The sequence below is a fragment of the Bos indicus genome, chromosome 5, assembly GCF_029378745.1.
Source record: "Bos indicus isolate NIAB-ARS_2022 breed Sahiwal x Tharparkar chromosome 5, NIAB-ARS_B.indTharparkar_mat_pri_1.0, whole genome shotgun sequence".
NCBI classification, from domain to species: domain Eukaryota; kingdom Metazoa; phylum Chordata; class Mammalia; order Artiodactyla; family Bovidae; genus Bos; species Bos indicus.
The window spans coordinates 46,211,503-46,238,966 of NC_091764.1; the positions used below are offsets into that span (position 1 = coordinate 46,211,503).

General features: G+C 45.1%; 1 protein-coding gene across 3 annotated transcripts; it reads right to left on the reverse strand.

Moving 5' to 3' along the window:
* Positions 1-251: 251 nt before the first annotated feature.
* DYRK2 (dual specificity tyrosine phosphorylation regulated kinase 2) lies at positions 252-27,464 on the reverse strand. 3 transcript variants are annotated; one of them, XM_019960857.2, is made up of 3 exons: positions 14,522-14,996; positions 13,782-13,930; positions 252-5,800 (listed from the first exon to the last, which is right to left on the reverse strand). In XM_019960857.2, the coding sequence occupies exons 1-3, from the start codon at positions 14,568-14,570 to the stop codon at positions 4,199-4,201; spliced, it is 1,800 nt and encodes a 599-aa protein (XP_019816416.1). In that variant the 5' UTR covers positions 14,571-14,996; the 3' UTR covers positions 252-4,198. The 3 variants fall into 3 exon arrangements, with proteins under 3 accessions (XP_019816416.1, XP_070645443.1, XP_070645442.1); XM_070789342.1 differs by lacking the exons at positions 13,782-13,930; positions 14,522-14,996 and adding an exon at positions 27,389-27,464; XM_070789341.1 differs by lacking the exon at positions 13,782-13,930 and having other exon boundaries at positions 14,522-14,995.

Sequence of the window (27,464 nt, forward strand, 5' to 3'; positions counted from 1 at the left end):
GAGAATATAGCAGAAGATCACAAAAATAATATAGGTAAAAGAACAAAATACATTGAGAAAAAGCAAGAGTGATCTAACTAAAACTCTAGCCTTTCTGACTTGGAATCTGTACATTTATATGGAACTAATAAAAAAATAATTGGTGATTGCTGAAAAATATTTGTATTCTAAACTCTCTCCAGGCTACTAGACCAAGACTAACACCAGAAATGGATCAGGAGTAAAATTATAGTTAGAAAAGGGGAGAAAAGTAAGGTAGGACATTAAAATTTTATTCTGAAATTATCTCTGGCCACGACAATAAAATTTAACAAATATTCACTGAACAGTCTTACTCCTGTCATCAGCTGTACAATACATACAGTATCATAGAACTGGCCACTAGGATTAAAATCCACTAGAACATATTTCATGTTAAGTGGCGACAGCAGCATCTCACAGAAATTTTTACATACATATATACACAGTCCACATTCAACCATTTTCACATATTTTCAGTACACACAGTTGCAGCATATTACAGTCACGTGTCTAAGTTGTTGCTCGATAGAAACCCAAGCCACTGCCTAGACATAACTGTAGCAGTTGAGCTGAGTATAATTACAATTAATTTCATCTATGTCCATAGCAGAGATGTACAAGCCCCTAAGAAACAGAGTTCACAAATACTTTTTTTTTTAATGCTACCACAGCATTATGTTGGGCAATATTAAAACCTTTACCAACCAAATCAGTTTGTTTTTAAGTCTTCTGCTTACCAGAATATTCTTGATGAAAAAAATTACAAAAATGAATGCTCTCTTGAAAATAATTCACACTTTGAAGATTCCAATATGGCCCAATGCTACTGGTGCCTAAAGTGTTTCCTAACATTCTGATGGAGTCCTTCCACATGACTCCAAACCACCTAGTAAGTTTAAAAGTGGCTTAAGTGCCTTGCACCCAAATTGTAAAAATCCCTGGCCATCCTTACTAGAGCCAGGCATATATAAAAGGAATGCACTTTGGTTCATACCAAATGCCCTGGGATTAATCACACTATAAAATTAAATGGTTTGAGGTAAATTTTTACAAATACAGTCGATTTTTGTCTAGTGTTAGCATAACAAAAAAAAAAATATCATTTAAAAAATCAGTCTGATGTTAAGATACAACAAAGACCATCTTTAACCCCTTAAACATAGGAATTCCATGTGTAACTAACCAGTGGTGACCTTTTTTGGTGCTTGACAATGATTTACGCCTTATGGTTTCTATTAAGGCCAGTAAGTATCTGGATGTTTAAGACAGATGTCTCTTTGCAGAGGTGGGTTCCATTCTTACTGCCTAGTATTCAAAGAGTTAAAGAGGCCAAAAAATGCATGCCCTACAACATGGCATTCAGAACAAAAGGCACATTGTTATCACTAAGGGCACAATTTCTCCTCTACTGTTAATCTACACTGTCTTGCATCACTGTTGTAGCAACACACGTAATGCACGCTCTGGGGGTGCAAGAAACGGAGCCAGATGAGACCACAACCAAAGACCAGACCACACTGTGCTCTTAAATCTGAAAACAGCTCAGACATCCCTAGACAATGGTAACCTGTGAGACCAAGGACTGTTTCCAAGCCAACTCCTACTAGCCTATCAGAGCCCTTCACTGATTTATGTTTTAAAATCACAACGATGCAACATTTGTCTTTTTCTTTGACATTATAATTAAGCTAGACTTAAAAAGCAGCTCTATCACTAAACACTGAACGTGGTGGCTCTTTGTGAATGAGGGGAGTTTCACTGTATTTAGGAAGTGCAGTGGGGGGAGCCCCACAGTGCCGCACATTTTAGTTTGGCTTAAAAGCTTCCGGTTACATTTGTGAATAAACACAGTCACAAATGCACTGTTGGCATGTGAAGAACCAGTTCTGTGTGGTGGGGGAGGAGACAAGCAGTATTAGACTGTTTACAAACTTTAACATGGATAATCATTCTATAGGGAAATTCATATTAATGGCAGGCTCAGGTTCATTTATTTCAGTGAAAATCTTGAGAGTGGATACGGCGGAAGAGGAGCATTGCAAGGGGAAAATAGCCTTTATGTTTCTGTTTGTTTTAATGACCTAAAGACACTAACCATCGTTAAGAGGCTTATGGTTTTCTAAAGCCACCACGAGTCTTACACTTCTTATGCCTTTAAGCCAAAATTTTAATAATACACAATCTTTAAATTCTATAAGCCACTGACTGATCACATGAGCATCATTTAAAATGCAACTAACATTATTGCACTTCCATAGATTACACAGAAATGTGTACAACAGGCTAAAGAATTTGACTAGGGGAAAGAAGCTATAATTTCTAAATACAGAAGTATAAATTAATTTATCAGTGACACCCTTAAATAGTAAAGCAAATATCAACACCACTACTTTATTAATAAGCTAATCTTATTACTGATTTTTTGGCAAATATCTGTAATATTTCCTGAGCATTTTTCTCCACCATCAACTGACAAAGCCTCAAGATAAGTAAAGTGTTTTATTCAAAACTACTCTTTTTCTTTTTTAAAGCAAGAGAAACTGTAGGATTAATATTAAAAGAACTTAACCGGAAACTTTCTTGGCCTCACTGGGGACCATGCTTTAAGTACTTGTAAATCAATTTACAGGCAATCCATACAATAATATCTGTGCATATAAAAGAGTATTTATCCTATTTTATACTACCCAAACCTATTGTCCAAACAGGCAGAAATCTTTCTATATTAAATTGCACATAACTAAATTTTTTTCCACGTGCCTTGAAATTGATATGTATCACTGCTCATACATTAGTGATAAAATACTGAAGTTTTCACTGTGAAAATAATTATTATTCAGAGGAGAAAATATTCTTTTACCTAACTCTCAAGAGTTACTTTTACAGGTAAAGTGTCATTCCCATGAAAACAATCAAGTGCAATCCAAACAAAAGTAAAATAAAACAGGAATGCAATGTCTATGGTTCTTCTAATGATGCACAGAGTAAGTCAAACCATTTAACTTGAGGCTGAAATTTTCCTCCTTAGATTTTGTTAAAATTGGCCTTGCTGGACAAGGACAATTGACGTCTGTTGAAGAAGAGGATTTTCAATCCTCTTTCTTTTTAAAGAGGTGATGCTTTCCCAGGCTAAAAGAACCTTACTGTGGCACCTGAAGTGTGAACTCACTCGAGTCTGCTAAACTGTCTTTGGACTATGGAAATCCCCACTTTAAGTAGCTAGGCTATTCTTTTTTTAAATTGGAATATGAAAAAGATGGTCATAATCACAGCTAAAAATGTCTCTTTTCTGTATTAACAGTCTGGGATATGTATTTGACGGAAGGAAAAGAAATTAGATGCAAGCAACAGATGTGTGGTGAAAGAGGAACAGCGGGGAGAAAAGCAAAGAGAAGGGAAGAACAGTTAGTTCATGGAATACATTTCTAACTTTAGGTGCAAAACCAAATTCTGTTAAACGAGACTTCTTTGCAAAATGGCTCACTGATCACATTGGAGAATTTGGAGGGACACACGCGTTTCCATTCATCCACCAGGTTTGCTTGGCTGGCCTTTAGAACGTCAAAATGCTAACTGAGCATTTCAACTGTGGGGATTTTGTCTCTGAGCACTATTTCAGGGGAAAAAACCTCTAAGGTGCAATTTTTCTTACAATATCATTTTCGTCCTGACCATCCTCCTCCCACCATCACTACCACCCAGGTAACTTATGGAAAACAAAGCAGGACATGCTGCACCTGTGCATGACCCTGGAGTGTGGAGAGAGAAGGGCTTGTTGGGGGCGGGGGGGCCTTCAGAGGCAATCACCTTGGGGAGAATACACTATGAACCATGAAGACATAGTGAATGTCTCTGACACCAATCTGTAGATGCGCGGCAGTCATGACGTGATCAATGGCCTGCCACTGATGTTTATTACTCTGCCACACTAATTACAGTAAGGCTCATCGTACTTTTAGAACACAAAAACAGTTTCAGAAAGTATAAAAACTTAAAGCATTGTCCCCATGTATTTTATAAAACAAAACAAACTTTCTTACATTAAAACAAGTGCCGAAAAGATACAAATGAGTCGAGTTATTGAGCAAATAAAAACAGGTCTGAGCTACTCTTTTTCAACCCAATAAGGCTCAGCAATGTCGTATCTTTCAGAATTACCAGCATCGGGGGGCTCAGCTCAGCTAACCAGTTTTGGCAATACTGTCCTCTGCTGAATATTCCCATTGGCATCTGTCATCTGTGCCAGATTAGTCCTCAGTTTGGAAGCTGAGCTGGAAGGTGGAGGTAATTTGGAAATGGATGTGATAGCACCAGTGCTCTCAGTGATCCTCTTCACAGACGTCTTCTCCCCCGTTGGAGGCTTTGGCAGCCGCCTCCTCAGCCAGGGGTGCCGCAAAGCCTGGCCAGGGGTCATGCGAACTGCAGGATCCCATTCTAAACACTGTTTTAAGAAGTCAAGGAAGAGGGGATCGTCACACCCCTTCAGTGCATTCCCCCACTCTCTGCTCTCTGGTGGGCCCCTCAGTTTCCCCCTCCGGGAACGGCCACCATTGAGGACCACGGAGCCGTCTGAGAGAGTCGTGACAGTGCAGTAACGAGGATAACCCTTGGAGCTCACAAAATTTTTGGCTCGTTTGGATGCATCCAGCAGTTTCTGGGAGGGCATGCCCAGCAGTTCAATCATACAGGCCAGCTGGTCCCCTTCATCCTCCCCAGGCAAGAGGGGGTAACCAGTCAGGAGCTCTGCGAGGATGCAGCCCAGGCTCCACATGTCGATGGGCATGCCATACCTGGCGCCAAGGATCACTTCCGGGGCCCGGTAGAAACGGGACTGGATGTATGTGTAGACCCGCTGGTGCTCATAACAACTGGAGCCAAAATCAATCACTTTAATCCCGCTTCTACCCTGCTGCTTCAATAAAATGTTCTCGGGCTTCAAGTCACAGTGAATTATCCTGTTTTTGTGCAAAGCGTCCAGGCACTGCAGGATGGAGTGGGCGAACTTGCGAACCAGAGGCAGACTAAAGCCCTGGAACTTGTTCTTCTTGATGAGCTCATAGAGGTTCATGCTGAGCAGCTCGAATGTCATGCAGATGTGGTTGCGGAAGGTGAAGTTCTCCAACATGTGGATGACGTTCATGGTGTTGTCCTTGTCCTGCTTGCGCAGATGCTCCAGGATGCGGATCTCCTCGGCCGCCTGCCGGTGGAAGCGCTTCTCGTTCCGCACCATCTTCAGGGCCACGTGCTGGTGGACTTTGTGGTCGTAGGCCTTGACCACCTGCCCAAAGCTCCCCTTCCCAATGACCTTGAGGACCTCGTACCTGTAAGCCACGTGATCGTGGGGCACCTGCACATAGGACCCCTGGTCGTCGTCGTAGCCACCGTTGTTGGGCCCGCCTGTCATGCCCTGGCGCTTCTTTGCATTTGGACCTAAGAAGTATATTTCAGGGTAGCTGAAAATCTCATGGTGTTCAAAGCTGGTTAGTTTTTGCATGTATTGCTTCATTGCTTGCTCCGGAGTCATGGGGGTGGCTTTCACCTTCCCCATGCCTTCCAGAGACTTCAGAGAGGTGGAACTCCCCTGCCGTCTGTGGATGCTCTCCAGCTGCCGCTCCGGCACCACTGGCAACCCCGTTTTGCCCACCGTGGTAAGCCCATTTGGTTGTGTCGTGAGCACTGTCCGCTTGTTACTGTTATCCTCAAACAGCTGCTGAACCTGGATCTGTCCGTGGCTGCTGACGTGTAGGTGGTCATTCATTGTGTGCTTACTGCCGCCAATCTGGAATTCAGAGAGGGAACATTAATGGAACAGAAGAGGTTTGTTCAAAAGGGCTATTTTATACGTTGGCTCCCACCCCCACCTTTACGAAATCCAACTTGGTTTGAATGTACAGTCGGTATCAGGTTTCTTCAAAGGAAAGAGCTGTGCACGCAGCAGGGACCTCACCAACATTGCCACAGGGAGAGTGGATGTCGTGATGCAGAGAGCCTCAAAGGCAGAAGAGGCTGAGGGGCTGGGGATGGCTATGAAACTAGGGATCTGGAAAAAAAGAAAGGACCCCAGAACTGCTGCACCTAACAAAGAGTTTGCTGTACATGTTTTCAGGGTCCTTAGAATAAGTTCTCAGTGGAGGCAGAGATCAGGTTTCTTGGTCATCATTCTCTACCTAACATTTAGCATAGGCACTGTGGTATCATAGACATTCCATTCAACCCATACTTGATATCACGATGAAAGGATACAGAAAGAGCATGAACACATGGGCACTCTACTGGCTCTCCCGCCCCTGGATTACAACATTTTTCACACTTCACTTAGTAGCTTCTTTATTGCCATGAGGGCAGGGACCAGGTCAGTCTTGTTTACTACTCCGTCTCTGGAATTTAGCTCTATTCTGAGAGCACTGCTGTCTTCATTCTTGGTCTTCTCCACTACTCGCAAATCAAACTAATTATACCTAGGAAAGTACTTGATCCAGAAGCAGAGAATTGTACTTTTAGGCTGGAAAAGATTCCCATGTAGATATACACTGTAGTATCTTATAAACCCCAAACCTATTTTTAAGTCTCTGGGCTGTACTGACTGTGATGACCATTTAAGGCCATCCAGCCCAACAATCCAACCGCCTCACTCGGCGGGCCTTCCTTTGGTCAATGGCTTGGCTCTCTCAAAACATGTATTTCTCCCGGCTGCTGGGATACTCAGCTTTCCAACAAGGAATACAATGTAGCGATTTCTATTTCAGGCACACAAGCCATCCCTGAACATTCCTGTATGAACAAAAGTGAAGGCATAAGCCAGGGGGCCCCAGCCTTCTCACAGAGAATCTACTTGGGATTTCTCTCAAGCATTATTATGGCCAAGAGGTGAGGGGTGGAAGAGAACTAACAGCCAGGATCCCCTCCCAGTTAGGAATTCTTGCCAGCCTCAGACAATAACTCACAAGTCTTAAAAGCATCCCAGCAGGTGATTTTTTTTATATGAAAGCTTAAAGATGAACTTGCTGTTTGCGATCCATCTCATTCATTCAGTGTTCTCTGAGGTCTGGCCACACAGCCCTTCAGGAGTATACAATCAATTAGCTGAAGTCCTAAACTTTCAGTATTTTCCCCATCATCTCCTAAACCCTATCTCTTGGGCTTTACATATCACTAAATGCATAGAAATGCTCTATGTAATATTATAATTCAAGAAATGGTTTGGGACTACCTAGATTACAAAATGAAATTCCAAGTCAATCTCACTAGGAGTCCAAGACCTTCAAATTTTCTTTAACTGATGTACTATCTGAGGCATGTGCTTTCTCTCTGCAATCTTCTAAAACAAAGGAGAATACAGTTCAGTACTTGGGCCTGTCTGAAGTGGGATTTCATTGACTGAGGGATTTTACTTCTTAGATTTCTGCAAGACTTCTAGTTGAACCCTTCTACTAAACTCACAGATGGTATTCTATGCTAAATGAACTTATCTTCTGTCAGTGTAGCCAGACAAGTTATTTTATCCTCATTCTTTGCCAAAAGCAAAGCAGTTCATAAAAATGAATTAGGGAAGTCCTGGATGTATATATAAAAGTAGTACAGTCTTGTCCAATGCTTTTTGTCTAAGCCTCACTCTCTGTACCTCTCCTCCTCCCCACTGTGGTCTTTCAAGTACCAGGAATGAAAGGACCTGAAATTAGAAATATATGTCTCCTAGCGAACCGTTCTCTTCAGGGCAGCCTGGAGAGATTTCAGAAGAAAAACCAACATTACCAGTATACACAGTACAAAAGCATGAGGCTTCATTGGGGACAAAATTGACCTTGGAGCCATAGGAAGTTCTAAAAAGAGGGCAAAGTAAAACATTCTAAGCTTCAGAAACTGACTTCAATTTTTATAATAGCAATTTTAATGTTCTGCATAATTTAAAATACCATCACAAAAGCTGAGTGACTAGAACTAGAGTTTGCCAATTAATTGGATGACCTTCTGTCTCTCCCAACTATCTACTCTTGGTCTCTTCCACAGCAGCAATCAAGGAGGGTTCCAGGGTTCCCCCAGGGTTCAAGCCTCAAGTTGCTCATGGCTTTTACTCCCAGAACACCTCCAGCTTAGACAAGCCCAATCCATGACTCCTGAACTCAAGACTCGCTGTGTCCAACTACAGATCAGCTGCCTTCCTCATGTATTTCTCCATGAAGTACTCAATGCAGGAAACCCAGATTCTAAATAAATCTAAGCTCCACCACTACAAACTATATGACCTTGGGCAATTAATCTCTCTGAACCTCAGGGCCCTTATCGGTATAAAGAGGGTAACAAGGCTGCCTCATTAGGGGCATTAGGAGGGTTAAACAAGGTAACTCAACTCAACTCAAACTCAAACTCAACTCGCACTTTTCCCACTCAAACCACTTCTTCCTCCCATAACCCTGCATTTCCGACCAAGAAAACGCTGTGCTGCTGTGCTCAGTTGTGGCCAACTCTTTGTGACCCCATGGACTGTAGCCCAACAGGCATCAACGTCCACGGGATTTTTCAGGCAAGAATACTGAAGTGGGTGGCCATTCCCTTCTCCAGGGAATCTTCCCCACCCAGGGATCAAATCTGGGTTTCCTGCATCGTAGGCAGATTCTTTACCGTATGAGCCACCCTCCCGAATAGTCACTCAGTCCATCTCCATATCTCCTGTACCTTCCCAAGTCACCATGGAGCCCCACCATCATTTCTAACTGACCCACTCCCCTCCAGCCTCGCTATCCCACCTGGAGTTCTTGTGTCTTTTACTGGGACAACAGAAGCACCCTCTTCACGTGTCCTTTTGCTTCTAAGCCTAGAATTCACCATCTCTTCTCTCCATGATGTTTCTGGAGTTACCACTGAAAATGTCACTCACACTGCCCTTGACTTTGCTTAAGGCTCATGTGGGCACTCCATTTCCACAAAGAACTTACAGGCAAGAACATGAGGTTCTAAAATGCTGAGCCTAAATGACCTGAGTCTTTCCAGTGTCACCTACCACTGTCACACTCTCTCTGAGAATAATAAGCTGGATTCCCTACGACCCATGGAGACACCACTCTCTTTTACATTCCTCTCTTTTCGGTGAAGTCATGTTTCATAATGGTTAGGTGTTCAGGGATTTTCAATTAGACACATGGGAAATGAATCTAAGCTCCACCACTTCAAACTATATGACCTTGAGTAATTAATCTCTCTGAACCTCAGGGCCCTTATCGGTATAAAGAGGGTAACAAGGCTGCCTCATTAGGGGGGTTAGGAGGGTTAAACAAGGTAAAAGGCATAGTGTGCTTAGTATAGTAGTGAGTAAGCAGAGACATTACTTTGTCAATAAAGGTCCGTCCAGTCAGGCTATGGTTTTTCCAGTGGTCATGTATGGATGTGAGAGTTGGACTATGAAGCAAGCTGAGCACCGAAGAATTGATGCTTTTGAACTGTGGTGTTGGGAGAAGACTCTTGAGAGTCCCTTGCACTGCAAGGAGATCCAACCAGTCCATCCTAAAGAAGATCAGTCCTGAATATTCATTGGAAGGACCAATGTTGAAGCTGGAACTCCAATACTTTGGCCACCTGATGTGAAGAACTGACTCATTTGAAAAGACCCTGATGCTGGTATAGATTGAGGACAGGAGCAGAAGGGGACAACAGAGGATGAGATGGTTGGATGGCATCACCGACTCAATGGACATGGGTTTGAGTGGACTCCGGGAGTTGGTGATAGACAGGGAGGCCTGGAGTGCTGTGGTTCATGGGGTTGCAAAGAGTCGGACACGACTGAGCGACTGAACTGAACTGAAAGGAGAGCTAGAACTATCATCCTTTCCAAGTGCTGCTTGAAATCTTGTTAACGTGGGCCATGTGGAAAACTCCTACTCACCCTTCAATGGCCAGTTCAACTCTCAACTCCTCTTTGAAAAGGTCCCCTTCCCTTCCAGGGTGCTTACAGAGCACTGATATATTAAAATACTTATTTCATTTCACACCTGTTTTCAAACCTGATATACCAACCAGGATGTGAGCAGTTCCAGGGTGGGGTCACCTCTTATCTTTTTAAATCCTTATTGACATAAACCCAAGCATACAGTAAGCACTCAGTCAATTTCTGCTGAATGGAAGAACGTATGTCAGTAACTCCTTTTAAACTCTCACCTCTTTAAGTTATTCTTGACAACTACCTTTGTACCTTCATAACAAAACATGAAGTTAACACCCAGGGAATCAAGACTTGTCCCTGGTGACTCAAGTCAAAAATGTTAGGATTGCAATACATAAGCAGAGACATGGAGGCAAGGACAGCCCGTTAAAAGAATAATAGCATCAACTAAATACCTAAAAGTGACATGTGGAATCTTAAAAACTTTCCAGATGTTAAGGAAATTCATTTGAGGGGCTCCAGTAAAGGAGGCAGAGAAGGCAATGGCAACCTACTCCAGTACGCTTGCCTGGAAAATCCCATGGATGGAGGAGCCTGGTAGGCTGCAGTACACGGGGTCACGAAGAGTCAGACACGACTGAGCGACTTCACTTTCACTTTTCACTTTCATTCACTGGAGAAGAAAATGACAACCCACTCCAGTGCTCTTGCCTGGAGAATCCCAGGGACGGGGGAGCCTGGTGGGCTGCCGTCTATGGGGTCACACAGAGTCGGACATGACTGAAGCGACTTAGCAGCAGCAGTAAAGGAGGATATTGTCTTACACACCATAGGAATCTACAATCACAACCTGGGTCAGAAGCTCAATTAACTGTTCTATAAAAGGCGGGGGAGTGGGGGAGAAACCCTAGAAATGCCAAAACATTTCCAGAATACATAGGCCAGAACTATACCATAAACTTAAGGATGTTTAAAACCTCTTACTTGCTTTTTCCTTTTTGGCCAATGCCTATCTAGCACAGTGCCTGTTGAATTTAAAAATAACACAGTGAGTGGATGTAATTGTTAGATACCTAAAATGTATGGATTAAAGCAGAGATACCTAAAAAAGCCCTCGTTGACCATGAAACATTTTTGCACTAAAAATTATATAAGAACAATAGTCTAGCCAATTTGGTAGTTTTAATCTCTTCCAAAAATAAAAGGGAAAATTGCACATACTTCCCTGTGTTAACATTTCTGGGAGTTTTCAAATTTCACTGGAGTCATCTTAGAAATGCTATATGGTGTTATGGGAATAGAACTGAGTCCAAAATGATCGGAATTTTAGCTCCTCCTCAAACACTGATGGTCTGTGTGGCCCTGAGTCAAATGTCTACTTTTCTTCTACCAAACTCTACTATTTTTTAAAATGGAATATTCATTCTTCAACTCCAATTATTTTACAACAGTAAAACTGGTAACTGGAGAGTGCTTTAAACATTAAGCAGTTATAAAAGTGATACAATACTAATATTTCAGAATTTTAAAAATAAGCAAATTAATATCCCCCATAAAACATTAAAAAGAAAAAACTATTAAGAATCAGAATAGTTACTAGGTATGTATGCTTTTAGGACCAAAAGAGATACACAAAATGACTAATGTACAAGATATCCATGGAGACAAGGAACAAGAGGGCAATGCACTAGATAAATTCCAACGTTTATAATTCTCAGTCATATATTTATCTACCTACTACATCACTCACAAGGGAAAACATAGGCAAACACTAGTTTCTTCTTCATAATGCTTCCCCTACTCAATCATTAATAGCTATTCCTAGTTGTAACTCCTGTGAAATTAAAAACTAAAAACTTTTAAAAATCTCAAAGACATATAGAAACATGGATCTTTAAGGTTTGTGCCTTTATAAAGAAACCAGTTCAATTTCCTAAAATTAGCAGTCAAGCAGTATGTAAAGCTGAACTCAGGAGGGCCTGGGCTTTAGCTCCAGCTTTCACAGAAACTAGCTCAGGCATCTCGACCAAACCAGTTAACTTGTCTGCTCTCCTCATCCAAAAAATGAAGAAGCAGAACCAAATAAAACCCCGTGGTCCTTTTACTCACCCATTTGAGGAAGTCTGCGATATTCTGTAAATATTTAAAACCAAAACTAAACAACAACCAGAACCAAAATTCATACTTTCAAAACCAAGCTTCTAATCAATGGCACACTGAAGTTTTAGGTGAATCAAATAGACACCACAGTAAAATACAAGCACTATCATTAGGAGAGCTGAGAAGCACCCACATATCTTTTCATTTCTGGTCTCCCACAGACTACTCCTCTAGTAGTCACCTTTCATTTTCCATCATCTTATACACATTTCATTTGCAAAGAGGTTCTGATCAAGCAAAGCCCACTCTTAGAAAACCAGAATCCAGATGCAAACCCAGTAGTATTTCATTTCCAGGTCACACCAAGTCATGTGATCACATTCAGACATGGAAAAAAACTGGATGTTATACTTTCCAAGTTGTCAGATGATTCCAAACCAAACCAACAAACTGAAACACCTAAAACCCAATGGCAATTTCTCAACTAAAACATCACCGTGACAAGAACACGCAGAATCAGCAGTCTACTGATTCGCTTCCATCAACCACAGCCCCAACAGATTGGTTAACTTCTGTGCAGTGAATTCTTAGCCCCTGGGTCTAGATGTGTCATGAGAGACAGAAAGAGGAGGAGAGAGAGAAGATTTAACAAGAAAACATTTTCCTGTGGAACTGTACACAGATGTTCAGGTCTAACAGAAAACATTCCACTTTGGCCATTCCCTCACAAATTCTCCCCTGATAAACAAGTTTCCGCATAGCACATGACCTTCAGAGCTACCCCTCTGTAGGCTAGAAATGGCCTATTCTACAAGAACTTAACTTTCACTTGGCAAACAAAGCCATATCCCTAGCAAGCGCCCCTCATTTAGAACCATCTTAGGCGTTTCCTCTGAAAGATCCAGAGGAATATGTAAACAAGTCCCTGGAAACCATCACCTCCTCCGGTGCACAGCTCTGCTAGGCTGTCAGCCACCATCCAAGGGCTCTCTCTGGGACTGAGAAAAGAGGTACACGCTGAAGTCAAGTCCAGCTTGCTGATCTCTGCAGCCACCGGTCTGGTCCTGGGCTCTCACCTCCCTCTTGGCCCTGTCAAGTGCCCTGCCCTTCCCACCTCCCTGGGAAGCAAAGCTGGCCCTTTCCTTCTGAATAATACCCAACTGCAGAAACCTACAGGGGTGGCTTGTTTTGACTGCTGCTGCGGCTCTTATTTTTGTTAATGTTAATTACAATTTCTGCTATGTTCAAACCTGTAGCACTCATAAAACATGCTTCCACACGCGGGGGACAATTGGCGGTGCTCCCTGCTGGCTGAGGCCAGGCCTGCGAGGCTCTTTGGGGGATCTATTTTCCGGGCAGGACAGCCGGGCTGACCCTAACACAGATCTATTTCTATAAATATCCACTACCCAACGTGGTGGCGGAGGGGGAGGGATGTTTATCCGGTCGGGGAAAGGAGCTCGAGGAAGCAAAGACGGGGGGAAAAAAAAGAGGGGAAAAGAGCCGGAGGAAGTTCGAAGGAAGGGGAGCGCAGGGGTGGGCGGGCTCCAGAAGGGAAGTGAGGGGCCCGTGCCACGAATCCTCCTTTGTGGCTGCAGCTTTGGGCTCGCCCAAGTTCCAGAGGGCGGCGTCCCGGAGAGGCCACTGGCCAGGGGCGTGGAGACACTCGCACTTCGACCTCTCTCCCCTCTCCCGGCTGCAGACGCCCCCAAGTACGGGTGCTGGTGCCCCGGGCCCCTCTCCCGCTCCTCGTCCCCCTCCCAGCCGCCCACGGGCTGGGTCTCACCGTGTGGGCTGCGGTGGCAGCGTTGCTGGCTCGGAGAGGCGGCAGGGCGATGGGGGAGGGCGGGCCGGTCCCCACTCCGCTCCGGGGAGCCCCCGCACCAAGCCCCGGGGAAGCCTGAAGCTGGCGAACGGCGCTGTCCCCTCCTCGGCCTGGCAGCCACGCGCGGGAGGAGACAAAAGAGGGTCAAGGGGGAGAAAGTCACTGGGACCCCGTGGCCCCGCCCCACCCCACCCCTCCAGGCTGCGGAGCCCGCTCTGCCCCGGGCCGAGCCAGGGACCTTGAGTGCGAGCGCCCGGGGAGCGGCGGGAGGCCTGGGACGCAGAAACCCGGCGCGCCCGCGGGCGGGGCTTCGGCGGCTGCAAAGTTAGGTAGGGTTCCCCCGCTCGAGCGAGTTCGCGACCCCGCCAGGGAGCCGGGCTGGGCCGGGCCGGCGGTCCACTCTGCGGGCGTCCGTAGGCCCGGAGCAGAACTGGACTGCCGACCCGGGCGCCGCCGCATCACCGAGCCCCAGACTGGGAGGTCAGGAACGGGTCCTGTCCGGCCGGAGGGCTCCGCTCCGAGGAGCCTCGGGGCCCGCGTGTTAACAATGAGCCGAGGCGAGGGCGCGCCGTCCACCCGGGGAATCCCGCGCCGCCCAGCCGCGGCGCAGACTTTGTTCGAGGTCCTGCTGGCAGCGGGCACCGGCGCCACGAGGGCTGGCCCGGTGGCCGGCGCGGGCAGCGGGGCCCCGGCCTCCTTACCGGTCGGGTAGGCGGCGGGAGCGGCGGCCGAAGGTTTCCTGGTTAACATGGCCGCTGGAGAAGAAAATGCATCTCAAGGCTGCCGTCTCCGCCGCCGCCGCCGCCCGTCCTGCTGCTACTTCTCGCGGCCGCCACCGCGGCCGGCCCCTGGTTGCCCCTTTGGCGGATCTCCGGCGCCTCCTCGCCGCCTCGCGTCAGCTACAGCCAGACACACACAGTCCGCTGCATCCCCTCGGCCCGGGCCCGCCGCCGCGAGCCCCCCGCTCTCCTCGCCGCCGCCGCCGTCCTCCTCTTCCTCGGGCGGCCTCAGCTCCCTCCGGCCCGTGCACATGCCTCGCCCTCCCCGGTGCGCCGCGGGCCTCCCCGATTCCCTCACATAGGGCGCGGGGGAGCGGCGGGCTGCGCCGCCTGGGCCGACTCGCTTGGGAGCCTCCTCCCGGGCCCGCGCAGGCGCGCCCCCGCGCACACTCGCCGGGAGCCCGCGCGCCGCTCGGCCCAGGAGGGCAGCCCCGCCCCCGCTCCCTCCGCCGCCGGGCAGGCCCCCCCCCCGGGCTCCCCCACCGCCGCCGCGCCACTCACTCCCGCGCCCACCCCTCCCCCACCTAGCCGCCCACCGAAGTCCCTCCCTGCTCGCCCCCGCCTCCAGTCGTCGGCGTAGACACCCCTCCACTCCCCGGAAAACTCTGCAACCTCCTCTCGCCCTTCGCCTCCCCCTCCGGCCATCTGCACTGCTCCCCTCGGCGCCTCAGCTAACGACCTTCTGCCCTCCCGGGCCTCGTCCTCTCCCCGCCCAGCGCAACCCACCACCGCTTCCCTCCCACCGAAATCGCTGCAGAAAACCCCCCTCCTCTTCCGAGCGCTTTCCCCAAACACGTATGCATTTTCAGCTTTCCGAACCTAATGGCTGCTCACAGACAATACTGCCCGCCCCCCTCCCCGCCTTCCGGGTCCCAGTGGCTTAACCACCCCATCGCCCCATCTGATCATGGAAATAACTTAGTTGTGCAAGGGTCACCTGGCTAAGGTAAGTCTAGCCCCGTTGGAGGACCGAGCCTTAGCCTGGTGACCCAGAACGTGGGCCAAGGAGGGGGCTCCCCTCCCGCTTCCACTTCCACCTCCACCACACATACTCCCTCCCCGGTTTACTGACACCAAATGACCGCTCTCCAGTCGCTAGGACGAGGGGAGGCAGCGAGGCGCGTGTGGACGGCTGCCGGGGAAGCAGCTGGCTGTGGGTTGCTAGGCAAAAATAAACATCAAAGACACCTCCCATTTCCTTAACAACTCCGAGCCTTTCCCTGCGCGGCCACTGGGAGAGACACACCTTCCTAAGCGATACCTTCAATTCCTCTCCTCCAGAGACACAAAGTCTCTTTCCCTTTCCCATCCAAGACACGTGGAGAATTTCCCTTTTTATTTTGCTATATACAGCCTCTCTTTCCCTTGCAGACGGAAAAACTGCTTGCCCTTCTCACACCCGCCTCGTGTCGTCTGTGGCACAGGCCTTTGTGCAAAGGTCACAGGTTTTGTTACTTCAGCGGGAGGGGAGATGGGAAGCGGGAAGCTTGCCTTGCGCTTTCTTCCTAAGATTTGCCTGGTTTCTGAACTTCTCCTGGCGGCCTGGGTCCGTTAAGTCTGTCCTGGGACTCTGCGGCCGCTGGCCAGATCAAGTGTGCAGGCCTGAGCTAGTGCAGACTCAAATCAGAATGGGGACCCATCCCCTCTACTGTTTGCAAATTGTCATAGCAACCTGCCAGCAACATCACTCTCAGCTTTGTACAAATGCCCCCAAATGGGTGTTTCAGAGTTACAGTGTGACCCTCTCAGAGTCTCCAGGGATCCCATACGGGACAGCAAGGATTGAGGGCACTGGCAGAGAGAACAGGTGGCAAAGCATAAAATTGTGACTGGTAACATGTACCTCAAACGGGTCCTGTCTGTGCCTTCTCTTAATAAAGTAGAACCACAGTGAAACAGTCAATCCAGTAATAAGCCTTTACAAAAGAATCTGGTCCTGATCTGGTCCCAGAAGAGGATAGTCCCCTTTGCTTGTCATCACAGGCTATCACATTCAGATTCACCTGGGGAAACATATTCAGTATTCTCAATGAAAAGAGATTCCTTAGTAGCAGAGTTGAAGCTAGAACTCATTTTCTGAGTCCCTCTAATCTAACTCTGCTCTCTGTTACACTACCTTGGCTTTTTAACAAACCTCACACCTCTTTTCCTTCCTTCCCTTTCAAAACAATTGTTTTCATACTGTTTTCCTTTTCTTAATGAGCCTTCCATACAACTGATGTTCAAATGAAAAATGTGAAGCCAAAAATTCAATTTTGATATAATGTGACAGTTATTTCACTCAAATAATTATTATATTACTTCAACAGAAGCTAAATATTCTCCTGCTTTTTCATGAATGAGAAAAACAATAACTGCTAGATGTCATAGTTTGTGAAATCCATATTAATAATATTAATTTCCACATTAAACATGAGGAAAAGGAACACTGACTTTTTTTCCAGGGAAGGGACACAATGAATCATTAACTTTGATCAAAGAAAAACTGTATGTTTAGAGAACTTTTCCTAGTATATTGCTTTATGACACGACAAGTGCAATTTCCATTTTTTAATTTTTTGCTTTCTTAAGGAAAATTTGCAATTAGTCTAATATCTTTCACTATTTTAATTATAAATGCTATACCTTTCAAATCAAAGACTTAAAAATCTTATTCTTACTGACCTCTGAATTAGTATTTACAATTGCTTGGACTTCTCTCATTCTATTTTTTATTGATGGCTCCAACCTGTGTTAATGGCAAATATAGAAAGATGAACAAAAGCACTATCCGAGCTTTCAAGGAGAATGAACTAGGTGAATTCTAGGAGTTACCCTCAAACCTTATTATTCTAATGCATCATTACAAAATTACATTGCAAAATTACACTGCATTAATCTCTGTATAGAACCCTTTCACAAATACTATCGTATTTAATCGTCACAACTCATAGCCAGACCAGAGCTGTATTGATGTTAATAGTAACCACATCAGGGGCTCCACTCAGTAAGACTCTGCTCTTTGGTTCTTGCCCATTGTAAAAATGTCTACTGCTCTGAATGTTTACAAAATCCAGATTGAAATAACAGGTAGGCAGGGTGAGCGAGAAAGAAACTTTGGGGAATTCAGCCTGGTGTCTTGTAGAAGGGAGTTGATTCTTCACTAGGAAAAGTGCTGATCATAGAGAAAATTGGAAATGTACAAGAACATTGCTGGTTTCAAAACTTATTCACTCACTTAATATCTTTATCCCAGAAACATTTACAAAGAATTTAGTATGTGCTGGGCCTAGAGGACAGGATGAATCATCAGATGCAGTGGGAAAGGCTTCAGTCAGGCAGTCTGTTAGGACCTCATTCTGTTATTCAATGAAGCAATAAGCAGTAAGCACCTAACATATTTTTGACACTATTGATACTGGAGCTGTACATTTAAATAAAGAATCTTTGGCTCTGGCCATGGATATTAATAATCACAATCCAGTAGGGGAGATGAGATACTTAATGATGTGATGGGACAGAAATCAAGGCAGGCAGGAGGCACAGTGGTGGTCCATGGGAAGGAATCATGACTTCAGCTTAAGTGGTGACTGGCCTCAAAAGTGCTGTGATGTTAAAGATATGTGGGAGGTTGGCACTCAGACAAGCCAGGCTAGGACCTTCTAGGCAGAAGAATAGGATGTGCAGTGGCACCAAATAGAAGAAAACATAGTGTCCTTTGGGAGAAGCATAAGCAATTCAGAACAGAGGAAGCTGGAAGTGGCAGGGAGAGAGAGTACTGCTATGTTCATAAGGTTAGGGATACTGATGATACATTTGGGGTAAGAATGATCTGAAACTTTACTAGCTATGGAAATGTGAAAACAAAGTACAGTCTTTTAAAGCAACTAAGGTAATTCCTAAGAAACTGACTCATTTTGGATAATCTAGACCTGTCAGTTAGGCCTAACGCCCCTTAGAAGGGTAGCATTTACTGATGGTATCATCCCTGTGTCCATCACCAAGGTCCAGAACCATCTAGAGAAGAATATGAAGACCACATGGCCTGAAGTTCAGGTGTAGGGGGCATGGATGTCATAACCAAATGGCCACTGGTGTTTGCATTTGCCTCTGTGGCCACTGCTGGTATGGAAATCTGGAGGAAATGTCTGTACCACTAGAGAGCTGGTGATCTGAAGTGTCTAAGCAGGTTGGTGGTGTTCTGGTCAGGGTACTTACAGAGCCAGTTTCCTTAGTCCTGGGAAAGGGGGATGCATTTGTCCCCTAGGTGAACTAGGTGTCTGGAAAGGCTAGGCATATTGTCCAGCATTTCTTAGGGCTGGTTCATCTGCTTTTTTTCCAACTGCATCCTAAGGCCAGAGTTAATGTTAAAAAGAAGTAAGAAGAGAAAAGAGAAAGCTATATCCTGGATGTGGAGAGTGCTGTGTGGGGCCTCTACCTTTGATGCCACCAGGACAAGTGCCAGCAGAGTGGTGCCCAGTGTGTCCAGGAGCTTCAGAGGGATAGGAGGGCCATCACTAGGTAGGGCCCCCAGCAGCAGGCCCCTAGGCCAGGCATCCCCTGCCACTGGCTCAACTTACAGAGCACTCGCTAGTAGAGTCAGTCACCAGGAGACAGGATCACCAGGCCACACTGGGAGCTACCAGCCAGAAACAAGCTGATTCCAGGACGTCAGCAACCATGCAGGTCCTTGTACCTGGTAAGGAATGAGTAAATAAGAATAGTACAGCAACTCCAAGAGTGACTCTATCCTGGGAAGTCTGCTGTAAAAGAAACAGTGGTACAATTCTGCAAGCCAGAGAAGAGTAGGGGACAGGACCTGTAGTTCCAGCTCTTGGGATCTTTGGTGACACTCTAACCAAAAGTAATGCTATCTAGAAGCTGCTGCTGCTGCTGTCACTTCAGTCGTGTCCAACTCTGTGCGACCCCATAGACGGTAGTCCACCAGGCTCCTCTGTCCCTGGGATTCTCCAGGCAAGAATACTGGAGTGGGTTGCCATTTCCTTCTCCAGGAATCTGAAGCTAGGAAGGGGCTAGTGGGAAGGAGCGGGTGCCCAGGGCTGCAATGGGCACTGCTCCTGGCTTGCCTTAGCACAGACTCAATAAAAACATTTAAATGGTGCACAGTTTAGCTTAGCCTAGGATGGGCTAAGGGTGAGCATCCACATTCAAACTTATAAACAATGAAAAGGGATTCCACTCCACTTTACTTCTACAAAAGACCTATAAGAGTACCTGCTTTCCCTAACAGAAAGAAATCCAAACAGGATTTTCATTTTTACAACAACAAAAAGAAAGCAAAAACAACACCCTTCAACATTTGTTTTGCAATGAGTTTTTAAAGGCATCACACAGCTCAAGGAACCAGAGTGATGCCACAAAATTCCTTTCCCTGAAACTGCATCTCAGCCCAAAGCTGCCATCGCTTTGAACCTGTCTGCTTTATCTGGACTTATTCTGCTCCTTTGTTAGCAGGGTATGTCCTAAGGTCACTATTTCTCCACTTGATGCCATTTTGGCTTATGAAAGGTTTCAAAAGAATGCTGTACTTTGAATAGTGGGGGGGGTGGGGAACTATATATGTATGTATATAATCAATTATCAGCTCCTACTACATGACAGGCATTGATCTTGGTATTTGGAACAAAGCAAAATAAGATCCTTGCTCCATAGGTCTTGTCTTCTGTTGCAAGGAGGATAACAAGTAATGGACAATACATATATCACATGTCAGAGAGTGGTAAATACTGTACAGAACATGATGTGAGGTAAGAGGGGACAGAGAAATGGGAGATGGTACTGTTTTACTGAGGATCATCAGTGAAGGCCTCTCTGATAAGACAACATTATAGCAGACTTGAAAGAAGTACAAAGCATGTGGAAATCTGCAGGCAAAGGGCCCAGCAGATGCACAGGCCCTGAAGTGGAAATATACTTGGGGCATAGCTAGAGGGCATATGGCTAGAGTAGTGGCAGGGGCAAGAGCTAGGAAGTCACAGGGTTGAGGTCAGAGGGACAGCTAAAGCCACATTAAGGAAACTGGATTTTACTTTGAGTTGGGAAAGTAAGGCTTAGATGCTTCAAAAGATAGCAAACCAAAAGTGGGAAATAGGGAGGAGGAGGTTCAAGAGAGAAGGGAGATTGCATATATATGTACGCATGTGTGCTAAGTCACTTAAGTTATGTCCGACTCCTTGCAACTCTATGGACTGTAACCCACAAAGCTCCTATATCCATGGGATTCTCCAGGCAAGAACACTGGAGTGGGTTGCCATGCCCTCCTCTAAGGGACTTTCCCAACCCAGAGATCAAACCTGAACTTCTTAGGTCTCCTGCACTGGAAGGTGGCTTCTTTACTACTAGCACCACCTATAATTATGTTGTGTTGTTGTGTGGCAGATACCAACACAATATTGCAAAGCAATTATCCTCCAATTAAAAAAAAAAAGGTGTGGGAGGTTAGAACCAGCCCTCTCCCCCTTTATTTTTCATACAATCTCAATGTATATGCATTTTGACACTTTTCCTATTTCACACTGAGCTAAGCACTGTGGAAGACAAAGATCAATCACAAGTCATGGTCTCTACCCTTTAAGTCTAGTTTGGGAGAAAACTTACACTCCAGGAAACTTTTCAACCCCACATAAAGACCACATGTTGCGTGTTTTCCTTTTGCCCCTCAGATCCACTCTTTGCACCCTACTCTGTGCCACGGGGGGCTTTACAGACAGCATCAATGGGCTCTCATATCCACTGGCTTCCAGCTGGATTTAGCTGATGGAAAGTTCTGGCAAGAGACCCAAGGCTCAGGACAATGAGGTCAAGCTCTTGATCTTCCTGTCTTCCTGCCATGACAGCTTGTCACAGACAGGCCAGGTTCCTTGGCCTCAGCTCTTGTCCGATAGCCCTTTCCTACAGCTACAGCTTGGAATTCTTTAAACCATTCAGTTCCCTTGCCCTTTCAAGCCTACAGATGGTTAAGAGTTTCCTGAAGTTGCTAGCTCCATGCTGCTTCATTTTCCTTTGCTTATTTCTCTTTACCCAACCCATACTTTTGCACATAGTCTTTTAGCTAAACTCTGTGTCATGTTTTTTTCCACTGGGTCCTAAGTGATAATCGAGCTTCCCCAGCAAGTAAAGAAGGTAAGCAACAGGCTCAGCAGGTAAAGAATCTGCCAACAAATCAAGAGACACAGGAGACGCGGATTTGATCCCTGGGTCAGAAGATCCCCTGGAGGAGGAAATGGCAAACCACTCCAGTATTCTGGAGAATTCCATGGACAGAAGAGCCTGCAGACTACCAGTCTAAAGGATCACAAAGAGTCAGACATGATGAAGCAACTAAGCACACTTAAGTGATACAGAGGATAACATATATATAAGTCCTATATAGTATAGGTTATGGGATCTAGATATCATAGAACCTGCAAGGGCCAGAAGGATCTGGGTTTGTTGGAAAAGTCAGTATAGGAATCTTGGAAAAGATAGAATTTGATCTTCGTATTCTAAATGGGCCTCATAAAATGGGCTGCTGCTGCTAAGTCACTTCAGTTGTGTCCGACTCTGTGCGACCCCATAGACGGCAGCCCACCAGGGTCCTCCGTCCCTGGGATTCTCCAGGCAAGAACACTGGAGTGGGTTGCCATTTCCTTCTCCAATGCAGGAAAGTGAAAAATGAAAGTGAAGTCGCTTAGTCGTGTCCGACTCTCAGCGACCCCACGGACTGCAGCCCACCAGGCTCCTCCATCCATGAGATTTTCCAGGCAAGAGTACTGGTGTGGGGTGCCATAATGGGCAGGCTTCTCTTAAGCAGAAGAAAAAGCACTCTGGGTCAGGGGAACAATGTTGGGGTAGGCAGAGAAGTGGGAATCAGCACTGGAGAAGCAAGAGCCCCTAGAGTAGAGAAGAGGACAGAAAATAAGATGGCGGACGGGAGAGTGTGTGTGCCCAGGTCCCAGACTACAGTGGAAGCTGGACGGGAGAGTTTCTACTCGGTGTAGATGGAAACATGGAGCCACTGGAGATTTCCATGTTAAGCAAGAAATGCAGATCAATTTGGCTGGAGGGGGCTTCCCTGGTGGCTCATAGGGTAAAGAATCTGCCTGCAATGCAGGAAACCCAGGTTTGATCCCTGGGTGGGGAAGATTCCCTGGAAAAGAGAATGGCAACCCACTCCAGTATTCTTGCCTGATGAATTTGATGGACAAGAGGAGTCTGGTGGGTTATGGGATGGCAAAGAGTCAGACACACCTGAGTGACTAATTCTTTTCACTTTCACTAGAGCTCAAGAGAGAGGTCTTTGAAATGGGGAGAGGCCAGAAGTAATGGAGGGGGCAGATGGTTTCCTTGCTATATCTGGGTTTCAGAAGCAGACACAATTCTTAAAACTACTTATCTATGAATTTTACAATAAAGCTCATTGAATGATCTGCTAAAAGTGAGACATAACTTAAAAAATGTTTGGACCCAAGAAGATTCTCCCATCATGCCGTTTCTCAGTTGTCTATAGAGAAGATTTACCAATCACTCAAGGAGAAAATAAGGTATTATAAATAAGAATAAATGGTGCTATCACTTCATGGCAAATAGATGGAGGAAAAGTGGAAACAGTGATAGATTTTATTTTGGGTGGGCTCCAAAATCACTGAGGATGGTGACTGCACTCATGAAATTAAAAGAAGCTTGCTCCTTGGAAGAAAAGCTATGACAAACCTAGAGAACGTATTAAAAAGCAGAGACGTCACTTTACCAGAAAAGATCTGTATAGTCGAAGCTATGGTCTTTCCAGTAGTCATATATGGATGTGGGAGTCAGACCATAAAAAAGGCTGAGCACCGAAAAATTGATGCTTTCGAACTTTGGTGCTAGGGAAGACTCTTGAGAGTCCCTTGGACTGTCAGGAGATCAAACCAGTCCATCCTAAAGTAAATCAACCATGAATACTCATTAGAAGGACTGATGCTAAAGCTGAAGCTCCAACACTTTGGCCACCTGATTGCGAATAGCCAACTCACTGGAAAAGACCCTAATGCTGTGAAAGATTGAAGACAGAAGGAGAAAAGGGTGACAGAGGATGAGATCTTTGGATGGCATCACGAATCCAATGGACATGAACTTGGACAAACTCCTGGAGATGGTGAGGGACAGGGAGGCGTGGCATGCTGCAGTCCATGGAATTGCAAAGAGTTGGACACAACTTGACTGAACAACAACAACAAGAGATTTGACAAGATCACCACCATGATGACCTCAACCTCATTATTACCAACAATAGCATTTTAAGCACACAATGAACTTTTAGGAGAACCCTCTCATGTTTATGCGGTCATTCAGATCTCTGGTTATACTTGGTAACCAATAGCTCAAGGCAAGCATATGTAATAGATGAGTAGAGTGAGAATTCCTTGGACAGAGGATTCTGGCGGGCTGTGGACCATGGGGTTGCAAGGAACTGGACGTGACGGAGTGACTAACACTTTCACACTTTCACTTTCAGAGTGAGATGAAAACAGCAAAGTGACACACCATGCCCAGAACCACCAGTAGGAGTAGAGGAGTAGAGGAGGTCAGAATTCAGTTTGGCTGATTATAATACAGTTTTTTTCTCCCACACCAACTTATTATAAAATTTCCTCCATTTCAGAGATGAAGGGATATATACTCCTTAAAGGGATGTATGCATGCCACATAAAGGACAAGTCTTAAAACATTGGGACTCTGGGGACAAATTTTTTATTGTGGCTTCCCCCAAGAATGATTTCAGTCTGGCCTTAATTAAAAACCAAAATTAAAGACTTAACTTCACCAGAGTCACAAAGTGTCCAAAGACAAGTAACTCATTTCTTCTTTGTATTATTTGTAGCAAACCAGCCCTTTGCCTCAGGCAAATGGAAAAGCGGAGTCTATATTAGTTGAAGTCGGTCCTCTCAACCAACATGGCCTTCCCATGGTGGAATCTAGACCACGTAAAGTTCTTGGGGAATTTGCTCTTCATTTAATCACACATTTACATACATCTACACTTTTATTCAGGTTAAAGTCTGACTTAACAGTGCTCATGCTCATTAAGGTAGTATAAACAATCAGTGAATCAGCTAAGCCAGACCCACTTTCGTCTTCAATTACCTTGGCAAAAGCAAGACAAGTCATTTTTGGTGAGTAATTTGGGTAGTTGTTGTTAAATAGTCCTGGACAATTTTTTAACACTTTTATATTCCAAAATATCTTTGTTTGAAGAAAAGCCACTCTAAATATCACTATGGACAATTACACTGTGCTTGCTAGTTATCTCTAAGAACATGATAATGGACAAGGCCCTTTGTTCACATAGCAATGTTCTCTAACAAAGGTTTTGAAATACAGAAAATCTGAAGGCCAGTAAGCAAACACCTGCATTTAGCACATGTGCAGGTGAATGGGCCTTGATCATCTCCAGGTGGCATAAATAACAAAAATTAGCCAAGAGAAGATGAGCGACCAGTGGGCAGATAATAATGGATAAGAAGGAGAGAGGAGTTTGTGAAGTAAAAAGAGGATTGCTTTCGGAGAAAGAAAAAATAGTTTTCTCATGATCTGGAAGGAAGAAAAATGAAGGTAGCGGGTAGGGTAGAGGGAGTAATGCTTTACAAGAACAGCAAAAGAGAACTAAATCATAATGAAAGTACCAGTAAGAATTAGGAGGGAAAAAATGGGTGCGGGAAGAGAGCAAGAATGAGAGAGGAGAAGGGGGAGGAACCTTACAGAAAACTTTGTAAGGAAGAAGAGGGGCATGGTGAAACGTGTGAGGTGAGGCTGAACACAAGATAAAAGTGAGAAAACAAAACACAGGACTGCAGGAGAGCCAGAATGCTCAAATTGAATGATTTTCTAAAAATACGCACGGTTGTGCCTGTGGCTTACTTTACCTAAGGGTTATTTCTGTTGCTTTGTCTGTCCCTTTCCATGTAGAGTTATCCGTGGTCCCCTCTCGCTGGAGTTTTTCCATTCCAGTGCTCTGATTTCCCTTCTTTCTCCTCTCCCACCAATGCTTTATCATCTTTCCTCTTTGCCTAATCCACAGCAAGTGAGGAACCTGCCAAATGTTTCATGTAATACATACACACTTATAGCAAAAAAAAAAAAAAAAAATTCTCGATGGCTTTCTCCTGGAGCTTTGTGTCAAGTTCTGTGCGTGTGCACTGTTTTGTCTGAACCATCTCCTTCAATTATCCTACAATTCAATGGAGGAGGTCTAGTATTATCCTGATTTTAGAGATGAGACTTGGGTCTCAGTGAGTTGTTAGTAATGGGCAGTGAACAGATTAGGATTCAGGGAAATCCAGAGCTCACTCTTCTCCATCCAGAACCGATTAAGAGGGAGATGGCATATAGTTCTCAGACTGCATACTGCTTGGGGCACGAAGGATGCCCACGGAGCTCCATCTGACCTAACAGTGTCACCTTCACTTCCCCGCTGGTATTTCTGTACTTCCCCTCAATAGCCGAGTAGTGGAAAAACAGAGAATTCCCCTCCATAGACGTCCCGCCATTAGTGTGCTCAACCTAAGCAGAAGCCAGGGCCGCTTCCTCTTTTGCTGTAGGTCTGTTTCCATGGTGCTGTTTCCCAGCTTGGCCTGGATTTTGTCTTCCCTTCCCTCAGCTGAACAGAACTGCTTCCTCTAACTACTGAGCTCTTAAGGCAGCACGTGGGAAATGATGACGCAAGACCGAGGGGATTTAGGCAAAGAAATGAAGTATCAACTATAGGAACTAGTAGACAATTACCCATTTCTGATGTGATTCAGTCAAGTATCATGCTATTTGTAAATGAAAATGTTAAATAATAATCTCACTTAGTAGAGAAAGATCTAACACTAAGAACCTACTATCTTCTATTTCAGATCTTTGAAACAAGTGTTTACTAACATGGTATTTGGTGAGTTTTTCTTCATTGAGAAATAAAAAGTCAATATAATCTTTTACTGTAAGCATCCCTTTATCTAAAACTGTTGTGGACTGAGAACATAGATCTCATGAGATGACTAACATCCATAACCCAAGTATTTAATCAGAATAAAATAATATGCTGACCCTCTAAAAAGAAATAATATGCTCTAACCTGATAAGGCAAGGGAAAAGAGAAAAGACACCTCCCTTTCTTCCCTTTTTCGATAAAAGGAGTTTCGCATGAAGCTAACTGGTAGTAAAGGGTATCTAAAAGGTCCGTTTATGAAGAGTAAGTCAGGAGGAAGCACTAATATCCTGAAACCCTACAGGGTTTTACAAAGTGCCAAAGAAATCACTGAACAAACACATGGCTAGCAGGCATTTGCCCCAGAGCCTACAGCAGAGAACTTCCTTATTTGTGAGCAGGGTCTCATTTTCAACAGCAGCTTCTGACCTCAGGCTTACCCCTCCTTAGCCTTATGTCAGCAAATCTCTCCAAAGTTTGCCTAGGAAGACCTGCTCCATTTACAGGTAACTGACCAAGATAGATTTGTCAACTCGGAGCCAAGCTCTTCCACTTTGCTTTTTTTCTCCACAGTTTTCCATACATCTTTTCCATAGTCAGGAAAGTTTTCCTGAAGGCATCAGAGATTATACACAAAATTGGGGTTGGGTGAAATAAACTAAAATGGTCCTTCCTCTCTCTAAATTCTAAGCTCTTTTCTATTTTCATCTGGAGCAACAGATACGTAAAAAAAAAAATCCCCCTAAAAACCCCAGAGCATTTTGATTTGTCACTGCATGGAGATTTGAAGTCTCTATCTGCACCCTTGCTCTCCTGGGAATTAGAGTTAGTGCTAGGCAGAATTAAGTGACACCTCACACCTCCAGTTCATATCCTTTCCAGACTTCTGGAGCCTCTGTCGTTTCTTCTTGCTCTTGCTGTCTCAGCTGCCTGCCC